The 27,700-nt window shown below is 40.0% G+C and overlaps 1 protein-coding gene across 5 annotated transcripts in view; it reads right to left on the bottom strand.

Moving 5' to 3' along the window:
* Positions 1-1,794: 1,794 nt before the first annotated feature.
* The window catches only part of LOC147180983 (semaphorin-6B-like), a 47,633-nt gene continuing 21,727 nt past the window's right edge, over positions 1,795-27,700 (bottom strand). For 4 of the 5 annotated variants that reach the window (XM_086075981.1, XM_086075999.1, XM_086076009.1 and 1 more), the window contains 16 exons: positions 23,866-23,989; positions 22,708-22,819; positions 21,878-21,938; positions 21,745-21,807; positions 17,976-18,074; positions 17,802-17,892; positions 17,501-17,620; positions 16,001-16,089; positions 15,681-15,898; positions 14,208-14,339; positions 13,979-14,128; positions 13,662-13,838; positions 11,583-11,723; positions 10,260-10,337; positions 9,091-9,152; positions 1,795-5,071 (listed from right to left, as the gene is read on the bottom strand). In XM_086075981.1, the coding sequence (XP_085932107.1) occupies positions 4,086-5,071; positions 9,091-9,152; positions 10,260-10,337; positions 11,583-11,723; positions 13,662-13,838; positions 13,979-14,128; positions 14,208-14,339; positions 15,681-15,898; positions 16,001-16,089; positions 17,501-17,620; positions 17,802-17,892; positions 17,976-18,074; positions 21,745-21,807; positions 21,878-21,938; positions 22,708-22,819; positions 23,866-23,989 (2,703 nt within the window). In that variant the 3' untranslated portion in view covers positions 1,795-4,085. Of the gene's footprint in view, positions 5,072-9,090; positions 9,153-10,259; positions 10,338-11,582; positions 11,724-13,661; positions 13,839-13,978; positions 14,129-14,207; positions 14,340-15,680; positions 15,899-16,000; positions 16,090-17,500; positions 17,621-17,801; positions 17,893-17,975; positions 18,075-18,180; positions 18,761-21,744; positions 21,808-21,877; positions 21,939-22,707; positions 22,820-23,865; positions 23,990-27,700 lie in introns of those variants that run through there. The other variant, XM_086076017.1, reaches the window with a different exon arrangement.

Here is a 27,700-nt window from a genome sequence, read left to right as displayed (position 1 = left end):
TATTAGTAATCGTAATTAATCGCATGACGTCACTAGTTAACTCACGATTAATCACAAATTTGAAATCTGTTCAAAATGTACATTTTTCTCTCTCTCTAGGTATTCATACTCTTAACAAAAGCAAAAAAAAATTTAACTAATAGAAATAGTTAAAATGATTTTTAGACGTCTATAGCCGTCAGTGGCAGTGAATGAGTTAAAGGGTCCAGTAAAATAAATGCCAATCTTACGATTCAATCCAAAAGGAATTGCCGACTTTATTTGTATTTATTTTTAAATTATGGCTGAATTGCAGCTTTGGCGTACTTATTAACACAGGCAGGTGAGTACTTTATTTTACATTCAGGAGCAATCATGACATGACTTTGCATTCAAGCTCTAACTGAACCTTACTATGTACAGGTACATATAAACCACATTATTGGGCGCACACACCGAGGCCACCCGCTGTAAGTCGGCTTTAACAAAACATTCTTATTACAGCTTTTGCTTATCTCGTCTTCATCTTTTTTTCTCTTTTTTTTTTTTTTTTACACAGCATCCGTCTCAATGCTGTACTGATATAAGTGCTGACTTCACGGGACTCGACACTTTGATGCTATGGGATTTATGGCCCCATTTGCCTGCTGGGGGCATTTCCATTACCCCTTCTGGCATTGGAGTTTCCATCACTGCCTCTGTAACTGTCACTTTGTTCTGCATCACGTCTGCGAGACCTTGACCCTCTGTGGGCTTCCCGGGGAAATTCATACCCATTAGTGCTGGATTGTGTTCAGTAATGTGGCATGAATGAATATGTGGGGGGGAAAAAGACAAGGCATTCCCAGTTACATCGGTTACACATTTGTTGGAGTCTGGCGTTCTGCTCAGTTCACTGTTTTGGTGCAAACCTTTCCAGACACCCTGTGAATTATTGGTCATTAAGTAGTACATGGAGCGGAGGGGGGATGAAAAGAGCAATGGGCGAGCGAGATGCCGACAAACATCATTACACAGAGCATGCGGCTGGCAGGAATAGTGCTGACATTTCAGTCCTGCTCTCCTCTCTCCAAAGAGTTATGATCCCGCATCGCTATGAGGCAGGGCGGACTCCTGTAGCATTCAACACACATGCCGCCCTGCCCGTATACACCCAACACTAAATAACCACAGTCACCACTTAAATGTATAAGTGCAGCAAAAGAGAAGCAGAAGCAGCTTCTCCTTTGGCTTCCTGTTTAGAGTCAATGACAACTTCAGTTTTTGACTTCTGACGAGACACCGAAAGCTTGACATGTTCAGGCAAGGTGTACTTTGCAAAATGCCCCATTGTAAGTCATGCCAACAGCTGGAGGGCAATGGATGCAGTCGTACCGATTACGGGCATCGATGATCGGTAATAAACAACCCAAAGTTGAGCTGCATTGGCGTCTATGGCGCAATCTATGACACGACTCTTTCAGGCAAACATTATTCTGATAGATGCGACACAGACGTCAACAAATGAGTTCAGAACATCCAGAAATGGTCCCCTCCCTTGAAAAAAAGGAAGTATTTAAGCATAAATTGGACAAAAGAATTGGGACGACTGACCATTAGCTCATTCACTGCCATTGACAGCAATATGACGTCAAAAATTAATTTGAACTATTTCTATTAGTCTAACATTTTTCCCATTTTTGTTACCAAGAGTATGAAAGCCTAGAAGTTTTTTTTTGTACATTTAGAACAGAAATGTGTGATTAATTGTGAGTTAACTAGTGAAGACATGCAAATTAATTACGATTACAAATTTAATCGCCTGTCCCCCTAATTTTTAATAATCTTCTTTTAATAAAAAAAAAAAAACCCAAATATATATATTTTTAAAGTAAAGATTAAGATTGCCCCTAATTTTTGAATAATCTTTTCTTTAATAAAAATAAATAAATAATCATAATAATCTTTTTTTTTTTTAAGAAAGATTAATACAAATTAGGGGCATCAGGCGATTACAATTCTTAATCGGAATTAATCGCATGACTGCACTAGTTAACTCACGATTAATCACAAATTTGATATATGTTCTAATACAATAAAAAAAAAATCTAGGTATTCATACTCTTGTAACAAAAGTGGGAAAAATGTTAAACTAGTAGAAATAGTTAAAATTTATTTTTGACGTCTATAGCCGTCGATGGCAGTGAATGAGTTAATAAAGGAAGTGAAAATGTAGTGTTGCCATGTTAATCTAATCCGCCCAGGGCTTCACAATCAATATTGCTTGAATCGGTGGTGACTCGATTACAGATGTGAATTATTAAAATAATGTGGAATTAGAATTTTCCGATTGGATCAGAACAGGTCACGGTATTGTTGCGTCTCTCACTTCTAAGTATGTGTGACGTGTGCCTGTGGGAGTGGCACATGGCAAATTGTACCGCCTTCGAGCCGGATACCCAGAATTGTTTGTATGAATATTGAATATTTGCCGGCTAATGAGCATTACATTCATTTACAGTCAGTCAATCAGTCTACACTGCTGGCATCTCACGCCGTCACAACGATTAGCTTACGTAGTGCTAGCTAGCTGGTACAACACAATACAGATGGATCTACTGGACCATAGCAAGAAAAACAGCCTGGATTCCGCCATTGGCCAGGATATGACAAGGGCACCTGGAAGTTGAAGTAAACTATTCTAAACAAAAAAAGAAACTGTGTACTGTGAAGTGTTTTTGGGAAAAGTACAATAAGAAACACATTTTTGTATTTGCTTGTTAATGTGATCACGAATGGCAAAAGTTGATTTTTGGTGCCAGAATTTGTCAGAATTGTTTCCGTCTTCTGATTAGTATTTACAGCAAAACTGAAAAGCAGACCGTTAAAGCCAAGTTCTGCAAATATGAATTAATTTAATAATTAGGCATCTCTGTTGAAGATGAATCTCCGGACTATAAATCGCACCACGGCCAAAAATACATAATTAGGTAGAAAAAATACATAAGTTGCACTGGGGTATAAGTAAACATTTGTGTGTGTGGGTAATTTATTTTACAAATTACTTCAAGAATCTTTATTGTCATTATGCAAGCGTAATGACATTTATTATTATTATTTTTTACAAATTACTTGACCAAAAACATCTTTGAAGGCAAGTTATAACATTAATAAAAGAATAGAGAACACGCTGCATAGGTCGGTAGAATATCATTTTCTTTTGGGGGGGGGGGGGGGGGGGGGATTTGTGTTCAGTCGTTCTCAGTTGTCTTTGCAAGCTAACGTTTATTGTTTCAATATTCAATTGTTAAGCAGTAGGAGATATCGGTGCGTAACTCTAGAGTTCCCTCTTGTGGCTGTCTGTGAAATGATATAACCCCCCCTCCACCCCCGGGTATATTTTGTCATGTATAAGTTGTTTTGGAGTATAAGTCGCAGGAACAGCCAACCTATGAAAAAAAAAGTGTGACTTATAGTCCGGAAAATACGATTAATGTTACATACTTTTGTAATGCTATGAGATGAATATTGTTTGTGAACTGCGCTGGATAACATTCGTGGCACAATTATGTGCTTTTATATTGCATTTTTGTCTCATATTGATAGTTTGTATAATTGCGATGTGATAGCGGTGGTATTAAGAGATGGATTTGAATTCCCAAGTACCAAATGTGTTTCCAGGAATAACTTATCATGATGTGCGTCCCAAGACTTTTGTCCATTTAGCATAGCTGTGAGGCAACCAGCATCCCAGTTTTGTGAGCTTGCTTCCATTGCATGCACTAAGAGCAGCCTCTTAGTGCCTTTCTTTCTTTCTTTCTTTCTTTCTTTCGCCCTCTGCCTGCAGACTTGGAGATCGTTTGGCAGGCGAGGAGGCAGCTCTGCAATGCAGACACAGCAACAACCTCCATCCGTTTGGCCAATTAGTGCCAGCCAGTAAAAGATTGGCAGGCGGAGTAGCCAGTCATAACTCGAGCCTCGCCATTGGGGAAGAGGGGCTCGCCTGAGACGGAGGGCTTGAATGACGATGAACAAAAAAGATCCGGAGACGAGAGGGTGGGTGGGGGGGATGATTGTATGAGGCTGAAGGAAAAGGTGCCCACGTAGGCCCTTTATTTCCTCATTGGTCACTGGCCAGCCTGAGTCCTGTCATTGCAGTTCTTCTTGCTCATCAGCTGGCTGAGGTCCACCAGCTCTCCCAGCTCCCCCCGCTCCAAAGCCCCCCTCAGGAGGGCCCTGGTGAGAGCGGGGGTGTGCTGTTGGGACATGTACGTCTGAACGCTGGGGGCAGCCATTGAGGGAGGGGGCAAGGGGACGGGCACCATGGCGTGGCTGCTGAGGATGTAGCCCTCCGGGGCCGGCCAGCGCAAAGGCAGAGGCTCGCCGCACTCGGCCGGCGCGCTGGGCGCCGAGACCACCCGCCGACGCTCAGGCGAGTCCTGGGGCGTCATGGGGTACACGTATTCCCCTGCGGACTTCCTCAAGGGGGCTTTGGGCGTCCCCTTTACTCCTTTCTCCTGCCTGCTCAAGCAGACGTAGTGCTGTCGGGGGGTGTCATTCCCCCGGCCCTCGCCGCCGTGCCGGCTGCCTCCCCCTTGCTGGAACAGTCTGGTGGTCAGATAAATTGAGGGGGGCATTCGACAGGGGGAGCCCAGACCCACGGATCCGCCCCCCAAGTAGGTCTGGCTGGTGTCCCATCCTCCGGAGTTGGAGTCAGACAGGCGCAGGCCTCTTCGTTTCTGCTGGGGCGTGTGCTCCGGGGTGGGGAGGAAACCGGGGTCAAGCTCCCCGGATTTGACCCAGCCGTTGGGCATCACAAAGAGGGTCTCCCCGCTCTGAGTGCAGGTGCGCTCTCCGCCTCCCTGCCGCGTCACGCTGAGCACGGAGCCTCCCATTCCGCCGGCGTTACTTAATAGGCCTCTTTCACGCCGCTGGATGGTCGACTGGGTGGTGTTGCCATGGCGACGGTTGCTGGGCTTGTGGGCCATGATCCAGCAGACGGCGAGGCCCGAGAGCGCCGCCCCGATGGTGAACGCCGACACTGCAGAAGCCACAAGGAGATTGAGGGAGACGAGACTCTCGGGTTCAATGAGAAGACTCTGCTGCAGGATACCTAAAGAAGGAGAAACGCTTCTTAGGATGACAAATATACAGTAAGGCAGTGTTTCTCAACTTTTATCGTGCCAGAGGACAAATAAATAAAAAAATGTCACAAAAAAACACATTAACCGAGTTTTTGAGTCTCCAGCTGTTGCTTGGTCGATGTTGGCTTTGTGTTGTGGGCCAAAATTTCAGTTCTGAGCAAACTTAAGAGACAGCGGACCCCACATACTCACAATAGCCGATTACCAACCCCCATTTTTGTTGTTGTAATTTAGCACTTACTACTACTTACTAGTATTGTACTCTATTTTTCAGGATTATACATGTTCAAAATAAATTGTTTTTCAAATACATTTATAAATATTAAAACAAAATGTTGGAGGAGCAGGCAATCCCTTTTTTTATGGAAAACTCATATTGGAGGTTATCCCTATTTCTTCAAGAATTTTAGGGGAATAGAGACTGGGCTGGTCTGAAAATAGCAAAAAGCTGCATATTAATTGTCGATAAGTATATTAAAAAAAACTGATGAACTCATTCAAACCCAAAATGTAAACCAAAATACGTTTTTAATACTTTGCACTCCCAAAATCGTCAATGGCAATGAATGAGTTAAGTATGGCGACACTATATTGCATATTTTAAATCATACAGATCTTCTTTTTTTTATGTATTGCAGAATTTGTGATGATAATTTTTTTTTCACACGGAAGAACAAGTGCGTAAAAGGACAGAGAATGTCCAAAGTTTGGGATTATTTCACACGTATTAAAAGAAACTAAGATGGAATGTGCATTTTGCAAAGCACAATTGTCTTAAGTTACAAAAGTGCACTTCTTTGGTAAAGTGTTGGCAAATTTAATATAACTTACCACTGCTAGTTAGAACGAATTGTAATCCCTCCACCGGTGGTCGAGGATTTACAAAGTTGTCGGTGCACTTTCAAGAGCTTTATTGAACAAAGTTAAAAAATAATAATAATAAAAAAAAAACACTGCTGCTTGCCACAAGTTACAATGCATTCCTCAACACAGATTGGCTAACGGTTAGCTGCACTCTCATTCGCTGACTCCGATCTTCCTCAACAGGCTCGGCCCTCCTTTTAAAGTCGCATCTATTCAGTCAGCGATAGGGACAGACAGTACAGTACTGTAGAAAGTGATAGTGGCGACCCCGAGTGGATGAAATAATAATAGCACCTCACATGCATAGTTTGCTATTAAAAGCATGAAGATTTAAAATATACATACATACTAAAATGAGACCCCCTTACAAAAAACAATGGATTCCCATTTGTCATTTTGAAGTCACCAGTGCTGCTACCGGCATTTAGTTCCCACTCAGTGGCGATGTTGAAATGTTGTTGTTGTTGTTGTTGTACGCCCCAGCTGCATGCGAGCCTGACCCTGACAAGCGATAGAAAATAAATGGATGGGAATACCAAGCTACGAGTCTGTAATGTGTACACAGGGAAACATTTTTCTTCTCATTGTGTAGCCGCTGAGCTTTAATTTACCGAAAGAAATCAATACCTCCACTCCAAACTGCCGTTCGTTTTCATCGTAGAACTATTAGGAGAGATGATTTATATTACACAATAGCTTCTCTCCAGCGCGGCCTTGAGACTCTGCCGGCTCAAAAAGGTTGGAAGAATCCTGCACTTGTCATCAAGGACTCGGACCAATGCAGTACACAAGACTCCTATTTTTCTTCTCCCCCACTCCTCATTCTTTCCATTGTGCAGCTTGGTCAGAGATTCTCTCCACACAACATACCACGACTTCAGTGTTTTCCAGCCAGCTCTAATCACTCCCATCTGCACCAACTGCAGTCAACGCTCGTCTCTTGCTCGGGAGTCGCTGTGCTATCAGTTTCACAGGGGGGGGGGAATGCTGAAGCCCACGTATCAGATTGAGATCAAATGAATGCGCTGAAAGCGTGACAGAAGCTCCTTTAAACCGTAAAAGTTTTCACCAAATCACCCCTAAAAAAAAGGGGGAAAATGCTTAATGCTGTATAAAAGGGTTTCTAGTATCCAAAGCTGGATGCGAATCACTCTCTCTCTCTCACACTCCGGCCCTGTTGCCGTTACAATGACATGCGAGTCCCTCAACCGAAGTAAAAGCAGTCTCCTATTTTAAATTCAATCCCTCTTTCAGATTCAGAAAGGAAAGAGCAAAAGGTTTGCATGACGTCAGGCTTCGCATTGATGTTGTTCCTCCTTGTGCAGTCTTGTGTCGGCAGCTACATCTCTGTCACGTCCTCCCTAATTAAACTGTCACGGTGGGACACTTCTGACCCAAAGCAAGTCAGACTGAACTAAAAAAAACTAAGCAAAACAAACAAACATAAAAACCGTAATCCCAGCTGTACGCACCAATCAGCCCTGACAAAGACGTCACAAACATCAACTGGTGTTGAGGTTGAATAGAACTATCTGAGCAGGGAGTGAAAGTTGCATAATATATGATGTTACATTGAGCATGTAATGATTTAAATGACCAAAACATGTCATGAATAGTTTCTTGCTGCACCAAAAAAATGACACAAAGCATGCAGTGGAAGGATGCAATGAGCGATTGAGCCACTAGGCGGAGAGACTTCCATTTGCCGCCTTGAGCATGTTGGCCCGTTGCTGGGATACGTCAGTGAATTCGCCATAATGAATGTGGCACATGTGCCCTGCGAGCCAATGCAAGTCAACGGACTGAATATTGTAAAGCGCCGTGCTACAAAGTGCGCAAAGTTGATGCCTCACATTCACCCATACAAATAAATGTTTACTCCTTATTACGCCATTGATAAGCAGCAAACGTTGTCATGAGTGTTTAATGCTACCAATATACTGTCTGTATGCATTGTAAACACATTATAAAATATTTAATCAACGTGGATTTTTCTGAATATACGACACTATCATTTGGGTCAGTAACACTAATACAACTATAAAGTGCCTTTGGTGTCCTCATCAGAATCACCTTAAATGGAAGCGAAGACGGTGGCTAATTGGAGAATTAACTTTCACATGCATTTTTCATAACTTTCATCATATGTGTGTAGTTTCTTGTTGACATACATAACATGTCCACAATGTCATAGTGAAATATCAAATGATATAAAAAAATATTTCAGAAATTCTAAATATATCTAGTAAACAGGGCAAGCTTGCTAATCGAATCATATTGTGAAGTGAAGGTCCAGCATGTACTCATACAATACTCACATTCACCAAAAATGTCAACACTGTCAGAAAGCCAAGGTTATTATAAACAATGAAAATTAACAAAATAACGACAACTAAAATTGAAAAAAATATTACTAAAATGAAAAAGAGAGCGCTTTTAGAAAAATAACTACATTTTCTACTACAGCGAAAAATGTCTCTTTTTTGTCTCTGTCAATTTATTTCATATAGCTTTCAGGTTTTATTTTAAATGTATTTATTTTGGTATTACTATATGGCAGTACAGAAGAAATAAGGTCAAACAGTCATAGTAGTTTCTTGCACTAGATAAATACTTCATATATTTAAAAAAAACACTAATACTAAAACTAATAAAAATTAAAACGAAACATACTTGGAAAAAAAACCTACCAAATCTGCTATATTCAAATTAAAAGTAACTACATTTAAAAAACAAAAAGTCCAAATGAAATAAATACTAACTATAATGTAATACCCAAAACTATTGTAACCTTGCAGCAAGCTCAAATTTTTTGTTTGTTTGCATGCACTGTACATTATTTGCTTGCAGTTAATTCATAGAAAAGTGTGAGAGCTTGACCAATACTTCAAACACACTAACATCTACTTAATACAATGAATATGAAGTTCATTTAAAAAGGCACCTAATGGTGAAATGGATTTGTTTACATTGAACTTATTTTGATCAATTGTTTTGATATCGAAGAAAATCTTGTTTCCCGCTGCTTTCTTAGCCCTTTACATTTGGCAAGCGAATGCACTATATGAGAAAAGTTAGCTAAGTTTGCAAGCACAAGCAAAGCGGTCGCGTCGCTGCCACGTACCATCGCAGTCTCCTAAATGGGAGGTGGTGTTTCCGTATTCTACATCTTGTTGAAAAGGAAGCCTGCAATCACAGAAAAATCACACATGGATACATTTGAGCCCGGGAATCTTCTGCATTTCACAAGTGGGATAACAGAATCCCTGCACTGTCCTGTACAAATCAGTCACATCACATTTGGTTGCAAAAATGCGAAAACAAACTTGATACCATGATGCATTTATACCTCTTTGTACATCTGGTTTAAATTGCGATATTTGGGGGCGAATAATCAATGAAACAGCTTTTCCCCACATATTGATCACTCGCTGTAATAGGATATGCTGTTGATGCTCGTATTGATTTTCTCCTCAGCTCGCTGGCCAGAAGGAGGTCAGGTGTCACGGTCAGCTAAGCATGTGATGACAGAAGAGTTTTCAGAACAAAATGAATTATGCGTTTTTTTTGCTTTTGCTACTAGTGCTGATAACTGCTCAATATATATATATATATATATATATATATATATTTTTTTTTTTTTGAATAAACAGGTTTATACAAGTAAAGTAAAAAAATTAAATAAAATAAAACTTAATGAATTTAAAAAGTACAATGACTTAAACTTCTCTTGCAGGTTCTTTATAACAAGGAGCACAATATGTGGTGTGGTTTCACCAAAAGTTAATGCTAATCAAAATTTATGTTTTTGTTGTGCAGTGGGAGAACTTGATCTATGCACTACTAAATATTTTAATCAAAATTCATGTTTTTGTTGTGCTGTGAGAGCACTTCATTAAAGCATTTCCCAAGTAGATCAATTTACTCTTCACATAATTCTTCATTTTTCTCTTCTGAAATGTGTCGGACTCAACTAATCTTCCCAGGAAAATTTACTATTATAGCCTATTTGCAAAAATTATATTATCAATGATGTCATACTTGTAGTCTCTTGTTTAATCAGCGTTTCATCACAGCAGTGGATTGCTTTTTTTTTTTTTTTAATACAGCAAAATGTACCTTTCAGTGTAAAACCAAAAACCACATACTTTGTAAATAACATGAAAATATCCTCACTAATCTTTACCCTATATTGAGTAGCATACATATAATTTACAGCATACACAGCCTGTACTGATCGACAGGCCTGTATATTAAAATAAGTTATTTTGCATTCATGTGTGATGTCCTTGCCTGGTTCCTGGTCTAAGGAAGGAGCAGGTGCTGCCTCTTGTCCAGCCACAGTACGGGTCCCTGGAGGCAAGGCAGCTCCTGCGTGCAAACACATCATCAAAAATGTTATAAAGGCGATCCCATTCTGCTTACTCGCCGTGGAAAGTGATGGAAAATGGACCAAAACTGCGAGAGCTGCAAACATGACTATAAAAAGGGAACAATGTAGCAGCAGTTCATCTGCTTGGCTACACCGTTCTCAAATGTCAAATATGACCCAATTGATTTAAAGGTCAGACTAGACGCCTGATTTATTTGCCATATTTGTTATGTGAGAAGTTGAGCAATGGTTGTTTTCTTATTTCGTCGTCATGTATTTACATATTGAAGCCAAATACATTGCTAGTGTGGGAATTTGATTCACAAAATGTTATGTATCCAATCTTGGTATTTGTCATGAATCTGGAACATTTTTTTGACACGATCCACCTGGATTTTATTTATTTATTTTGGCTTTGATTTGCGATCAAAAATTGGAGCGGAGAGCAAGCACCGTTTGTTGAATTCAACTCAGCTCACTTTGAAGCTAGCAACATTGCGGCATAGTGAACAAATCTGCAGAAAAGAGATTTCAAACTGTTCAATGGCACTCCAAGTTAAAACAGATAATTGCAACATTTTGCACTCCAAACTTTGCCTTTAAGTCCACTCGCCTACTGCTTACTCATGATAGGAAACATCATAGATGGGCTAACGAATAGTATCAATGTGACGGTGTTATATTGCTTTCAGCAATAGATATTTGAACGCAAACGGTGTAGCAACACCTGCAGACATTAAATGTAACAATGCTCAAATATATTATTTATCCTCTGTGAAAAACAACCAATATTATTGCAGGTATACTGCACAGTAGTTGATTGAAACTCTTTCTTTTGTTTCTCGGCAAAACTGTATTATACTGCCACCTGGTGGTCAAGTCACGCTCATCAGAAGGAGCCACAATGAATTAATTGTGATGCACATACTGTTGAATTCTTTACATTCTATTTAATTATGTTATTTCTATATGTTTTGTTAAAAACAAGAAAACAAGTATTTGTTGTTTTATTTAGGGGATCTGGAACAGATTAATGACATTTCCATTTGTTTCAGTGGGGACAGATGTTTTGAGTTAGAAACATGGTCACGGAACTAATTAGATTCAAATCTCAAGGGCAACTAAGCGAATTAAGCGACATGGTTGACACAACATCAGATTTATAATATTCACTGAACTGCCACAACATTAGGTACATCCACAGTCTAATGAGATCCCAAACAAAGTTAACTAGTGCTGCTTACTTCATGCAACGGGAATACAGGTGGCAACGGGATGTGGGCACGCGGACCAGGCAGGACGGGAAGGCCAGCAGCAGGGTGTGGCTGGTGCGGTCCAATGTCAAAGACAAAAGCTGGCGAGCCTGAGGTGAGTCCTCACCACATCTGTACAGAGACAAACACGAGAGCGATGAAAACATCTCCAGGTGGGTCACATGCTAAGTTGGATGCTAAAGCAAATCATGTGCGTCTACTAGTGGTAGAACGCATTTTTGGGTACTCGCCTATAAAACAATGACAGCTGAATGGAAGACTTATATTTTTAAGTGTTATGACTAAGGGTGTCAAAATTGTTGCATTAATTTTGAGTTAATTTAGTTCCTTTAACGCCACAAAATTTTTTTAACGCTTGATTAATGACCGCCCCTTTACTTGGAAAGCCTGTACTGGGGGAATTCCAGTCGTAACGCAGCAGACGCGTCCTCCTCAAAATTTAGCAGCAATAAATTTAACTCATTCACGCCCAGCCATTTTCACTGAAGCAACCCTCTTCGCTATCCGCTGTTTTACTGGATTTTGACCAATTTTGCAAGGCCCACAGAATATTGTGTTCTATTGCTATAAAAAACATGGAACCTATCAAAAGAAAGATTAGAGTCTCTTCTTTCATCAGGAAAAAGGGTATATTTGTATCTGTTTCCGTTTTTGCAGCCATTAGCATTAAAATATAGCCAAGTTTCATCATTATTCACAAATCTATTTAAAACACTGGGGAAAAGAGCTTTTTTTGCAACATGGCCCTCTTGTACTCTGCTGCCACCCGCTGGCCGTTTTTTGTAATAATTACCATTGCTTTAAGTGACCTCTTCAGGTCAGAGGTAGCTCTAACATTAAAAAACATATAAATACGTTTTTGGGACCATGGCAATATTTAAAATAGAACTTTTTATAAATTTTTGGGAGCAAATAAGTTAATAATAATGCATATATTTGTAGGGATTGGGGTCAAGTTGTATTTTACAATTTTAAAAATGTGCAGAATTTCACGTTAAAACATGTTAAAGATTAGAAAGCTCTTAATATAAAAACAAAAATGCACTAAGCTGTCATCAACGTCTTACAAATGCAAATATGCCATCCAGTGGCAAAAAAATGACCTCAACCTAAATCAATATCACACTCGTTTTTCACAGTATAGTACAGTACAGTTCATCTTTTTAATTTTAAGTCAATTTTGTGAATAATTATGAAATTACTGTATCAATGACTAAAAAATGCAGCCGTATTTCTATTAGTTTAATATTTGGCTCCACTTTTATGTTAACAAATGTATGAAAACTTAGAAAACCATAATATTTTATTGTACATTTAGAACAGACAAAAAATTTGCGATTAATCGTGAGTTAACTATTGAAGTCATGTGATTAATTACGATAAAAAAAAATTCATCGCCTGACACCCCTAGTTATGACACAATGTTGTAAAGCGACACCAGCGATGTTGGAATGATGTTAGCACTCAGTTGTTGTCCATGCATTATTGTACATAATGTTTTTGTGACAAAAATGGAGCTTCGCTTGACGCATTTAAGACTTTTGACGACCAGATTAGTCAGAGATAGCGGCTTGATGAGATGCCAAAAACACGGTTAGTCAAAAGTCTACTTCATGTTTCTTGCAATTTTTTTTATCAAAATTACAAAATGACTTCATTGTAAAAAAAATAAATAATAATATTTAACATAATGTTCCCAAATCCGTTTTTAAAGATTAATTTCACAACAGTTGAACAAACTATTTTCCTTGACTAGTTTGCAACAATTATGCATTTAAATGGGTTCAGTCATAACAGACCTGTGAATGAATCCATACTACAAACTACAACATGGCCCACAACAAAAAATAGAGTTTGAAAGCCCCTAAATTGCATCAAAGTGCATGTCGGCTTGAAGTGGTAAATATAATGGTGCAGCAGGGAGTAGCACATCAGTGTTGAAGCCTGTGTTTCCAAAATAGAAGCGATCCATGAGGCGTGATGGAGCGCCATGCCACCAGGCGTCATCGATCGGATATCAAGGACAAAAATCTCTTTAGTCCAACTCACCTCTCAGGAATGAAACCCTCTACCTCCTCCAAGAACACACTGCTGTGGGACATTGAATCCCCATTGGGAATCATCAGAAACTTGAGAATTGTCCCTCGGGTCGAGCCCAGGAACAAAACTGTGCGGTTCCTGTAGGGCCCGGCTTCAGTGTCCACCACCATAGCTGTCAGCTGGTACCTGCCAAGACATATCGACTGTGAAAACACATTTACTCTAAGCGGCTCAATAAAATCTATTTCCTTCCCCCGGTGCCATTTAAAGCTTAAATTTTTCACGACATAAAAGTCCTTTAACTAGAAAGCATTCTGTCACAGTACCGGCCCATCGTCTTGACCACCCAGGGTCTGTGCCCCAGCAATGGTACCGTCTCATCCATCAGAGGGTGTGTTTTCACAAAGTTTAACACCTCGTCCGGTAGCGTGGTGGAGGAACTAAATCGCGATCCTTGGACTGCACATCCTCCAGGTCTGGCAAAATCAATGCAGGAAGAATATCTATTCCAGTCCTGTCTGCTTATACGTACATAGTCTCGTTGCATAAGCATACCTGGGTTTCGGGACTGCCTCTTCTGGTACCGGTGTCCAAATGGACTCTGGGGATTTCTGTTCCTTGAAGCGTCCCTCGAAGGCGTGAGCGAGCTGCTGCATGTCAAACACGCACACGGCAGAACCGGGGATGCTGTCGGATCGAGGAAAGAACGCATAATAAGAGGTGGGAACAAGTCGTGCAGTGGTAGTCTATACATTTGGTAGTTGGGTCTTCGCTGGGTGACTGAATCCATCTCTTAATATCACGACCATCGGCGTTTCCTATATACGTTGGGGTGACCAGAGCCTTGTGTCCCGAGCTGCGCGTTTCTGGCGCCACATTTGTTTTCATTTAAAGAAATGACAAACACGCTTTTGCATTGCATTTTATAAACAAGGTTTTGAAAAGAAAAAAAAAAAGTTATTGCATTCAATGATTGATAGTTAAAGCAAAAATAACTGTGCTCACTCACATTTGGCAGATAACTAGAGGTGCGTTCAATGAACACTCACGTGGTCTCAAAAATCTGTACAAATATTCATGCAGTGCACCGAACAACAATTACTAGTATGTGAGCAGTGATTGCATTTAGCGCTGTCAACCAAGATAGCATTTAGCATTAGCTAAAGTCATTGTCTAATTGACTAGCGATTAAATTTGTTATAATAGATTTAGTGAGAATTTATTGTATATTTGATTTTCAGCTAAATTGGAGTGTTCCAGTTTTTAAAGAGGAAGTCAACCTTGAACATTTCTTGACAATATTTTATATGTGACCTCACTAGTGTAGACATGACGCTCTGATTAAAATTGCATTTGTCGAATATGAGTTATGAAGCAAAATCCAACCCTTCTTATAGGGGGCGGCCATTTTGCCACTTGCTGTCGACTGAAGATGACATCACAGTTGCTCAGGCAACAACCAATCAGAGCTCAGCTTCAGAAAACAGGTGAGCTGTGATTGGTTGTTGCCTGAGCCCTGAGTCGACAGCAAGTGGCAAAATGGCCGCACCCTGAGATGGACAAAAACGGCTGCATTTTGCTGCATAACTCATATTCCACAAATGTAATATTAATCAGAATGTCATGTTCAGACTAGTGAGGTCACATATAACATATTATTGTCAAGAAATGTTGAAGGTTGACTTTCACTTTAAACATCAATGAATATACTGCGTTCCCTTGTTACTTTGTGGTTACTTTGGGTATTGCGGCTTCAGTCTCTAACAGGTTTTCATTTGTGATCATAACTTCATCTATTGCAGTTTTACCTCACTATTTCGAATTTTAGAGCTTGCATTAGTTGCTTAGGGCTCAGGCAATGACCAATCACAGCTCACCTGTTTTCTGAAGTTACCTGAGCAACTGTGATGTCATTTTTACTTGACAGCAAGTGGCAAAATGGCCATTAAGTCATATTCCACAAACGCAATATTAACCAGAATACCGTTTCGAGACTTGCGGGGCTGTTGTGTGTGTGTGTGTTATTACCTGTTGGGAGGCGTGGAGAAGAGGCCCAAGATGACATCACGCCCTTGCATGCGGATGATGCCGCTTGTGGCGTGCAGGAGGTTGAAGTAGAAGTGCGAGTCTCCCGGGACGGAACAATTGAGACGAGCCTTCAGGAAGGTGGTCCACTGTTTCTCCAGGACGCGCTGAGAGCCGCCGAGGTCGGATTTACACACACGAGCCACGCGGGACACCATTACCTGGAAAAACATAGCAAAGCACAGTCCAGTTGGGAGATATTATTACAAATGGAGAGATGTTTTAATAATACAACTGGGAAGATACAGGAATAGAGAAACCACCTTTTCTAGATGGTGAAACTCCATGGCCATTTCTCTGAAGAAGAAATAAATATGAGACCCCCACTCCAAGGCGCTCACAAAGTATGGCTCTACATGGGAATATTAGCAGAAAAAGACCAAACGAGGCAATCACAAGTCAGTCACATCAGGACATGCAGCTTCTGTCCACCGACCCGCTCATTGAATATTCATATCGTATTTAATTTATTAGCATGGACAAAAGAATGGATATTAGTCATCATTTATTCATCCAAACGCTGGTCCAGACGTGACCTGCTGGAGACTTGTTTTCCCCACTATATAAAAACAGCCTTGATGGCATTATTAGGGCTGTGAACCCAAAGAGTCCAATAACCTCAATGCAATCTGTCTGCCTGCACCACTTATAAAAAATAATACTGTGTGACGCTTGTTATTTAGTTACATTATCAGACAGCTAATTGGTCTACTGCTAGTTTTTGTTCACTGATCAAAAAGATAATGAGCTCAACAGAAGATCTGTGGTTTGCGTTCTACTTCATCTCAAAGGCGATTGTTGGGGTTCACAGAATGAATGGACTTTGCGTTGTTCACTGGGACACAGTTATGCTGGAACAGGAAAAGAGCCTTCTTTAACTGTTCCCACAAACATTCAATCGTCCAAAAGATCTATCTATCTATCTATGAATAAAATCTTTGATCATTTTTTTTCCCATTCTTATCCAGTTTTGTGATAAATGACCCAATTACAAAAATATCATATGGTCTGTTGCAGTGATTTGTAACCACTGTGCCAAGAGAGATCATCAGGTGTGTGTGGCAGGAAATTATCCAGTTTCACTTATGTGGTCTGAAAATGATCATCATGGTTGAACCATAAAATATAAGACAGAATATTCAGATTTCTTTTGTAAATAGAGTATTTATCGGTTCTTTTGAACAAACTTTTTTTGGGGGGGGGGGGGTCAACTTCCACATTGAGCCTATGTACGACTTTTGATTTGTGTCATATTTGATACATCCGGTCACAATGGGGATGCGGATACTACCAGATTTTCTGTATTTGCAGTGGGGCTCAGTCCCTATTCACCAGTGGTTTGGTTTGGTGGTGTGCTGCGAGGTCAACCAAGGCTGGGTGTATTTGAAAGATTTATTAGAAGACATTTCTCTTCATCATAAATGTCTCGTCTGGTCAGGGCTGGACTGGCACAAAAAAATTGGCCATGGCATTTTGATTTAGGCCCACCCTAGCCCAACTCCTGCCTAACATGTAGTTCTGCCACTGATGTTTATTGATTATGTTTCAGTTTGCCATCGGACTGGCGATAAAATACACGTATAAGAATATAATCATTAAAAAGCACTGCCCTGTATGCCAGATGGCCAGTCCAGCCCTGCATCTGTTTCACTTTTACTTTATTCTAAACCTAAGCAAGGACAATGGAATGAGTCACTTGGGAAAATCTACTTTATGTGGCATGTCTAAGTGGCAATTCTTGTGTTTCTGTTCCGATAAGGTACCTCGGAACCATTTGGAGTCGTGTTTGACCGTGCGGAGGGCGGGGCTGTCGCCGAGACTGCGATAGATCACAGCGTCGATGGCCAGGAAGTCTGTCACGGTGCCAGTGAAAAGACTCCCATCTGAGAGCGCGAGCAGAGAAAGATTAAGAAGACGAGGAAGGAGGAAGGTGATGGAGAGATTAGAACAAGGTCAGGAAGATTAAAACCAAACGAGCAATTCGGCAAGAGGCACGACCATAAATCACCTCTGCAGGTAAACATTGTGATTGCGGCTTGTATGCTTAAAAATTCCAAATAATACCTGCTAATAAAGCCACATTGGCATGCCGTGGATCATACGGGCAGCGTGCCATCCCGCTCACAGGCTCGCCCACCATTTCGAGAGTATCTCTCTGCAACAGGAGGACAAGGACACATCGTCAGAACAAGCAGATAAACACACAAAGACCAGACGACAGATTTGATGGCTACTAACAGTGTAGTTTGCACACAGCGGGTTGAAGGCGTTTGTTCCGCACACAAACAGGCCTCCGTGCTGCTGGAGAAGAACCTTGACGAAATTACGACATTCTCCCTGCAGAAACATACAAAAAGAAAACAAGACAAAGAACGTTGACTAGTGCAAACATTTTGTGACTAATAGCAGTACTTGAGTACTGATTTTTATTACGACTTCTTACGTTTACTCCTTACCACCGGCGGAGCTCCATTAAATGAGATTGGTCCACCCCAGGTGCCAAATGATTGACATAACACGGCACCAGTGCAGTGGCGCTGCATGTCTACAATGTAGTCAGCTAGCTTCTTTTTTTTTCCTCAATCAAACGCCTATAATTGTTTTGCCCCTCCTGCACAGTGAATGGCGCTATTTAGCATAAAATGTTTTAATCTACCTCACTAGGAGTCTGGAGAAGAAGAATCTCCCGAGTCCCTTCAAGATTACATGTTTTTGGCAATGCCATGTTGGTTTCCTTGTGAGTCGTGAGTGACTGTTAAAAATAAGTTTTAAGTTCAGAAAGTTTGTTTTTCAAAAAGCTAACGTTGTTTTGCACAAGCTAAAAATAAATGCATGAGTTGAATGACGATCGAGGGAACGTGAAACAGGAAACTGAATAATTGAGCGATTTTCCAAATTAAAAGCATTAATTTCAAAATAAGATATAATTAAACATACAAAACACCTTGAAGAATAATTAACACTAATATGCCCTAACGTTTTTAACCTAGATGTGGGTGATTTAATAAATTTATGTGGTTGTAAATAAAGCAGTAGGAGCAACAAATGTATAATTTTTTCATAGAGTATGTGGAAAATGAAACAAGGGGAGAAAATATGACTTGTTCCTTAAACAAATTAAATGAAACAAGTGTGTGCGTGCGAATTTCATTCATGTTAAACACTGATGTTAATTGTTCATAGATGTTAAATGTGTTGATTATATTGGAGAAGGAACTAATTCTTAACTTGGGCCCAGTTAGACAAGGTCAGGATTAACCACTGGGGTATGTCTGGTACGAAATATGTTTTTATTCAATTGTCCCAAAGGTGATTGCCGCCTGCCTCAAGGGTGGTTGCTGCCCTTGTACACGAGATAAAATGTCACTTGTGACAATTTATAAACTGTAGTAAATTAGTTGATTCCTCGCTCCCACAGCCACCATATTGTGTGTTTATTTTCCCCGACACTACATTTGATAACATTTATCTGGCCTTTTTACTGGTTACTTTGTCAAAGTATACTTGTTACTTTTTTCAGTATCATAATATAAAAAAGACAGAGCGGTAAAGTCAACAGCTGTTGAGATCTTGAATTATTGAAATTTTTGGGACTTAGCTATAAGGTTGGAAAAACATTGTTGGTAGCATCGTAGAGGAACGTGACTAAGTGAGCTTTAACAACGATGATGCAACAGATTAGGAGAAGGACAATACTCCCCACAATGGCTTTAGTTGGGAGAATAGTTTGATGCAGGCTACAAAAATAATTAATTTTGTATGCATTGTACCTTGCGAGAACCTGATATTATGGCGTTCAAAATTTCTAACGCTAGTCTGAAAAAACAAATATTTTTTTAGTGGTTATGTTTAGTCAATTCAGAATGAAAACAAAGCTTTGGAAACAATGTTTTGATGCCATAAAAACCTGCGCCAATGCTAGCCAGTTCAACTCTGAACAAAGTTGAAACAAAGTCATATATATCAAACATAATATGTAAAATAATTGAACAGAACATACTGTAATTTAAAAATGTTTAAAAAGTGACAAAACAAGACACTAGCTGCTGATCATCAGGATGAGACGATTTTGGAGTGGAGGGAGGCCTGAATAGGAGTAACGTGCTCCCTCTTACATGTTCCAGTTCGGAGGCGAGCACCCGCATTTTGAACCACTGGCTGATGCATTACAACAATCCTGTGTGATGAAGGCATGGACTAATGTTTCAAAGTTTTTTTCATTTACGATCAAGTCAAAATTGGTATTGTATATAAATGAGATTAAAAACGGTTTTACTTTTGCAGTTTTTTTACCCCCCTGAAGCAAAGGATTTCAATCCGTTTTTTCCCCCCCTCTTCTACTTAGTACACAGTGTGAGTACGTCTGTCACCTCTGGTAGAAACGATGGCGGAGCGCAGAGAGCAAAGCTTAAAAAGAATCCTGAGAGGAAATAACACTCTCAGCCACACTCTGTAGCTGTCTTCCAGGTGGAGGGTTGTTGATGGAGCCAAAATTAATGAGACGACGAGGGAAGATGAAACCCGACACGTCTAACCTCTGTGATTTTACAACACTATTAAAAGACTTGAAGGAGCAGTGGAGCAAAATTAAACTTTCAACATGTGTAGAATAAGAATGGCTTGGAAAACGTGTGTACATTGGGGGATCAAACCAGCCTTTTAGCAGAGCGGCAACTATGATGCCACCTGTGCCAAGTCATGAGGATAAAGAAGATGGATTAATGAGAGTTGGAAGCAATGCAGTTTTCTCACACTCTTTGTACTATAAGCTAAACTAAAAGACCAGTAAAACGTACACTCACTGGCACAACTTAATTAGATTCAGTTGCAAGGTCCTTATCAGCATGAGAGGTGTTTCCAATACTTTCCTTATCTAGCTACATGAGATTGCCAAATCATTATAATGCAAGTGCAAACTGGCCAGAGTGTGTATACCTTCAACATTTTCCATGCTGTGTAATATTTTTCTAATAACTACAACAAACACCATTCCAATAAGGTGCCTGAGGATGCAATACTAAATCATCCCGTGCTTCTGTGAAAAAGCCTTGCAGCTCATCTAATATAAGTCCACACATTCATCCATTCTGAGATTCCGTTTTTTTTTTAATTTCTCAGAATCCACTCTCAAAACTACCCTCCCTGAATATATAAATATATATATTTTATCAAAAAATTATTTTCCTTACTCTTAGACCAGTTGACGGGTTGTGGGATGTCAGTATTACTGTATTTAGATAACAACAACAAAATGTTCTGTAAATTGTGGCATCCATGGAAGATGTGACCGAAAGTGCTTGTTTTTAAAATATACTGTATATATTGGGGAAGGGATGTTTTCCCCCCCCCCCATTTTACGTTGCAGGGTCTCTAACTGATCAGATTTTAAATACAGTACGTCCTTGTATAGCGGAGGCCCTTGATGGCGTCAACATTTTTCTGTCCTCTGGTTGGTTCCTTTCGTTACAAGCCAAGCTCCACTAGCAAAACATGATCTCTGGTGAGTATATTTTGTTTATATATTCAGGTTTTTTTCACGTTATTGATAAATATTGATTCCGACATGATAGTGGCGGTTTTAAGAGGTGGACTGAGTTGGCCACGCATTGCTCAGGCGCCAAATGCTTGACTCGCAACTCTCGACAGTGTCCTGCCTCATCTGACTTCCATTTACTTGTTACCTCCCTGAAGCCATGTTTCCCTCGCTGTTCTTTCCTGTAAACAATTTTTTTTTTTTTTTTTTTAAACAAGATATCACAACCACCGTATAATTAATGATGTTACCTTCATATTTGACAGTTTCCCACCTGTCCCAGAGGCACTGGTAAAAATGACTTTCGAGTCTAATTGGAGTTTTTTTTTTTTAGTTCATTGATCTTAGTTTGAATTAAGGGATGATCTGGTTGTTCAGTAACATGAATTTACATGCAAAATAAATAAGGTAACAGCTGTTGTGTGTGTCCACGCAGATGGTGTTGATACATGTCTGCATTTATCCCAACAATACCTCATGTTTCCCCTTCATTCGGCACACTCGAATGTCGTTTTTGTTGGATTCCCATGTCCGTTTCTATCCAAAAGAGAGTGAAAACTTAATTAATGAGAATCATTTTGTGAGGGTGCAACAAAATGACCATTACCTTGCTGTAGAACATCTCATCGCCTGCCATGTTGTCCAGTTCCACCCGGAATAAATCATCTCTACAATCACACATAAATATAATTGGGTGAAAGGCATAGGCACTTTTCTTCAATTTTATATGTTTGTCTTTCACAATGTTGAGTGTTTTTCATGAATCACATGATGACAGCTTTGGATTCTTGCCTTTCACATTTTGTTTTAATGAATGTTAACTTGAGGCTCATTACACAGTTGGAAAAAAAAATCTACCAAGGCAAACTAGCTCATACCATACACATCGAGGGAAAACAACCCAGATTGACTAATTAGTCAATTTAACAACCTAAGGGGCACAAGCATGTAAAATTTATTTGCACTAATTTTTTTAGTATTTTTTCCCCTCCACATTTATCTCAAGGTAAAAATGAAAGCCGTATTAAGTTGACTTAGGGGTTCTCATTCAAATGTACAGTATTTAGATTTCATGCAGAATGTAATACGGCATGTACTGTACACTTACTGGACTATTAGTTACACCTACACGCCTCTAATAAAAGGCAACAAAAAAAGGTATGCATAAATTAAACGACAATATAAATCATCACACAAAGTCAGATAAAAAAAAAAAAATCCAGTATATTTTGTGTCTTGTCATTTTTACTGTATTTGTGTGCATACATGTCAGTACATGTACACCGAAAGAAGTGTCCAAATCAGTGTAATACACACTAACCAGAGCGAAAAACAAACAAACAAAAAGTAGAGTGACAGCAGATGGAAGCCTCAAATGCAAGCTATGAATGCGAGCACATCAGTCACACACAGTTGGAGACGGTTGCCGTTGGTTACCTGGCTCCGATGTAGAGCGTTCGGTTGACTTGGAGAACCGTCTGGATGTGCAGCTCCTGCCTCTGTGCTGAACGGTGAGCTCTGCCCAGGAACACTGGATACCTTCTTACCACTGAAATGAGCAAAGAGTTTCATGTTGAGGAATTAAGGATAAAAAAACAAAACAAAAAACTTTTTGGTATATTTGTCAAAACTGTCAGCATGATTTGACAGTAATACATGGTTGAGTAACTTAAATACTGGATGGGGGCGACCATTTTTCATCAGTGCTACTAGGGGGGCCACATGACAAAAATGAAAGATGATGATATAAAATGAATGAATTATTAGTTCACCACTAGATGGCACTAAATCCTACACACTGTCGCTTTAAGTGAGGCTACTGTACCATCAATCTTGCAAACAGTTTTAAAACTACAAACTCCCCCTTCAACAGTTGAGGACAGTAGTATTCTTTTTTTACAGAAAATGTACTGAAAATAACTGCGGCGAACCTCAAACAGCCTCCCTAATGCTCAATTTAATTCAACCCTAATTGATGCCATGATGCTTTTGTGTTAAAAGGCAGAGACTATTGTGTAGTACAGTCCATAAGCATTTAAATCCTCTTGTTTTTTCCCTCCTTCCTTTTTAGAGGCCACTCTAATGAGACCAACAGTTTGTGATTGTTATTGTAGTCAGAAAATATTAGTGTTTTCTTTCTCTTAATGATGGCGAGAGGACGTGGCTGAATGAGAGCGATCCAAAGTTTCAAAACGGGAGACAGCCGCCTCCACGGGGACGCTCATCACCAGGAGACCGATTGGGAAAATGTCTCATGGTCCTTGACTACAGGTCAGCAGGCAAGGACGACGCCATACATCTCCTCAGGTCTCCTCCCCTTTTTCTTTGTAACCCTGAGCTCTCTCCGTCCATCCAAAATGTCTTCACGTGTCCCTTGAAATCCAAACAAATTATATTTGCTTTCCTTTCCTCCTCTGAGTTTTCATGCTTTGGCATGGAGGGGAGCTTTATACATCTAAATCAACTCTTATGTCCCAGTGTATTTTCTAATGCGGCCCCACGCCAAGGCTGGGACTTTTGACCCCCAATTTCCACATTTATCATGGGGCCATACATCAACACGACACACACACACACAAACACAAGGACACATACCCTCCAAAGGGACGTAGCTGAGTGGACTGGGCTCCTCTGGGAATGAGCCATCAGCCAGATGAAGCAGCAGCAGAAAAAACGTGAGGAGAGGACCCACGGTTGCCATGGTAGCAGAATACATGTGCTGTTAACAAAATCAGAGAGAGAACCAAAAATGTACACATTTTTCACACGCGCTCACACACACAACATTTTCAATGGGTTGGTCCAGAAAACGGTGGTGGCCAGGAAGAATGTGTGTGTATGTGTATTTGTGTGAGCCAGTAATCATGTAGAAATACTTTATCACTTATACTTAAGTAGATTTTTCAGATATATGTACTTCATTTGAGTGTTTATTTTTCTGACACCTTTTTATGTAGGCCTACTTTTACTCCCTACATTTGAAAACATATCAGTAACTTTCTGCTCTTTGCGTTTTCAAAATAGGCTCATTGGTTTTTCAACGTCCGTGGATGACAACGTGATGTAAAAAAAAAAAAAGTACATAGAGAGAGGTCAAATCGTAGGGACTTTAAGACTAATATGGGGGAAACAACAGAGACAGCAACAACATGAACTAAGCTTAGAGCATTAACGATACAACAAAGTCAAAGTCAAGATGATGATACAATAAAATCAAGCTACTCCCCCATTCGTGGCATTATTTAAGTTTTTGGCTCCAAGAATGATTATTGGTCTTGTGCCAGTCCAAAACTGTAAAAATCCGCTGTGTAATCTGAAAATTACACTGGTAACGTGTGTTTTTCAGTTGCCATGAGTTAATTAAGCATTTTCCTGTTAAGCTGTTAAGCTAGTTAACAAGGTTAGCAAAGCTGGAACATGTTAGCATAAAATACTATTTTTTATATATATATAATTATTATTGTAACAAGTTATCTAAATGGGTATAGTATAAAATTGACAGTAGAATTATTATTTTTTTATTATTTTCCTTTCGTAACTTTTGGAAACAAGTTCTTCCTGTAGCTTTGGTCTGTTCAGGACATTATACTGACATTCAGGGCTTAAGTGTCTCTGCTTTGTGTTCTGAAGTTCCTCCTTACAGAGTCTGAGAGAGGAATTGTTTACCCCTTAGACATCTTAGTCCATTTTCTTGTAACATAGCCATACACTGTGCTAGACATTTTCTAGCTAGCTAATGCTAAAGTTCTAACAGTGTAAGAAAGGTTTTAGAATCTTAAAAATAATTACCTAAGACTAGTTTTTTTTTTTTTTTACTTGAAGTCGCTGAAAGGTGAAAATAAACCCTACCAATCACCAAGTATATAAAACGAGGCTTCAAAATACTTCATAACATTCATCAACAACCGCTGTGGTCAAGTTTGCTGAATGCGCTGAAACCACGCCCCACTCAGCTGTCTTTCTTATGCCTACACATAACTGCATGTTTGAGCTGCAAAAATATAAAGCCTCCAGTAGCTTGAATTTATCTCACGGGTTGCGAAAAAGCCAGGCCAACCCGAAGCCCCAGTCCGCACCATGCTTGCTGTCAAGTCGGTCTTTGTTTAAAGAAGAAGAAGAAAGAAAAAAATCTCCTCGTTCTTTTGCCAAACTCGATGTGACGAGCTCGCACTCACAGCCAACAATGTTGTACTCTAAAGTGGCTATCTAGAAGACTATTGGAAAGGAGTATTTTTGAAAAGTAGGCAACGCTTGCTAGCTAGCTAGCGATATGGCATCTAGCTACTGCAACTGCGTGTCACAATTGTGCTGGCTAACCTCGGTTGGCGTTCAAGTTCTTTAACCGTGGGTTGGGGTACCTCATGCCAGGGCCAATGCGCGTTACAGTGCGCCATTTTAGCCACGCCAAATATTCAAGAAAACTGAAACGGTAAAAAAATGTTTACATTTGTTTTTAGAAATTACCTACAAACCTCTACAATAAATCTCAGAATTCACTCTACAGTACTTTAAGTACAGAAGTTACTTTTACTAGACTTTTTTTTTTTCCTCGCAAGTATTTGTTCTTCTACTCAAGTACAGAATTTGAGTACTTTTGCCACTCCCAGTGTGTGTGCGCGTGCTTATTTGCATGTGTGCTGATAGGGTCAGAAGTGCAGCGGTGTGACTGCTGCCACCAAGCTGCCAGCAGCAGGAAGCTGATGTCTTTCTATTGTTGCTTTCTGGTGTAATAGAGCTCCATTGTCAGAAATGTCAGTCCATTGTCAGAGTGCTGAAACAGAAGAGGATTCTCACAGCCATAAAACACACCCAAGCACAAAACAGTCACAGACTACAAAGCCAGTTTGGGTGGTAATGTTCCTATCGCTGATGGTCTTTCTACATGAACATATGGGGGGCTTTATTTTGGGTAATCAGCCACAAAAGTGGATGACTTCCCCTTTATGAGTAGAAATGGAGTAAACAAAGAGGAGAAGATGTGTGAGTAGGATGGGCAGGTTTTTTTCTCAGGGCTACAGGGCAGAAGTGCAGAGTGCGCGCGCACACGCACACATACGCAAGTTTTACTATCTTTGTGGGGCCATCTCATTGACATAATACATTTCCTAGCCCCTTCCCCTAACCCCAACCATCAAAAATGATTGCCCACCCCTATTCCTTACCCTAACCTCAACCATAACCCAATTAAAACCTAAACTCTAAAACAAACTCTTGACCTTCAAAAAGAGGTCTAAACTTGCGGGGTCCAGCAAAATGGCCCCACATGGACAGATGGGCCCCACAACTCTGTGAAATCCCGAAATGTTGGCCCCACTATATAACACACGCACACACACACACCCACACACACACACACACACACACACACACACACACACACACACACACACACACACACACACACACACACACACACACACACACTGACCATGTTTTACTACCCTGACTACTAGAGTAGTATAGTGTTTCCCAGCACATACAGTAATTTACATTTTAAAAAATTTCACAAAAAGTCCATACATTGATGCCTTTTAGTTTAATTATTTCCTTGACGACACTTGTAACTCATAAAATAAAATAGACGAGGACAAACGAAGAGAAGCAAAGAAAAGAAAAACAACACCCACAAGAAGAGCACTACAGGGAGAGTACTTGAGTTTTGGGGCCTTATTTTAGTGCCCAGCTCAAGTCTAACTGTGTGCAAGTTTTCTTCATTTTGCTTGTCTATCACAGATTGAAGAGGGCATTTGCGCCATTGTGGGATGGAACGCAGGCGACTCCCGGCCAATCGAAGCGGCTCCTTCCCCTTTAAAATCAGGGCCTCATTAATATGCGTCCTAAAAAAACTAACAAATGTATATTCATGCCCACTTCAGCGTCCAAAAATATTAGAACGATCGCCCCAATTTTTTTATTTTATAGACGTTGTGAGCTGTTGACTATGAAGAGGAAATGATGGGAGCCTGCTTCCGTCCATAAAATCAAAAATATTATATCTTGCTAATATTTTCAGAGTATGATTTGGGCATGAGTGGAGATGTGCACATCATTTTGGTGATAATCGAACACCATTTTTAGACGTAGAGCTTGTCATAGTCATACGTTTTTTTCCCCCTTCTCTTTCTCGTAGGAAGGACTAGACGGTTCAGAGTGCTTTCTAACTTATGGCAATACTTGACAATGCTATACGGCATTTGAATAGCAAAAATACGTAGACCAGGAATCAAGCAAAAAATGAACATATTACAGCACGCGCTACGTCAAAAATTGTCAAGATGTTGCTCGGTGTATGTCATTATTTTGATGCTTAAATGTTTTTCAGGGAATCAAATGCAATTGATATTTGCAGTATTAATGTTAATACACACTGCCTAATCGAACAATTCATTTTCAGTGGTGTGTTGCTTTAATAGTAATAATTTGTTCAATG

This window comes from Leptonotus elevatus, chromosome 1 (assembly GCF_054856555.1).
Source record: "Leptonotus elevatus isolate MCC_2025b chromosome 1, RoL_Lele_1.0, whole genome shotgun sequence".
Taxonomy (NCBI): domain Eukaryota; kingdom Metazoa; phylum Chordata; class Actinopteri; order Syngnathiformes; family Syngnathidae; genus Leptonotus; species Leptonotus elevatus.
The sequence above is the reverse complement of the archived record's forward strand: the minus strand, read 5'-3'. Positions and strand labels throughout refer to the sequence as shown.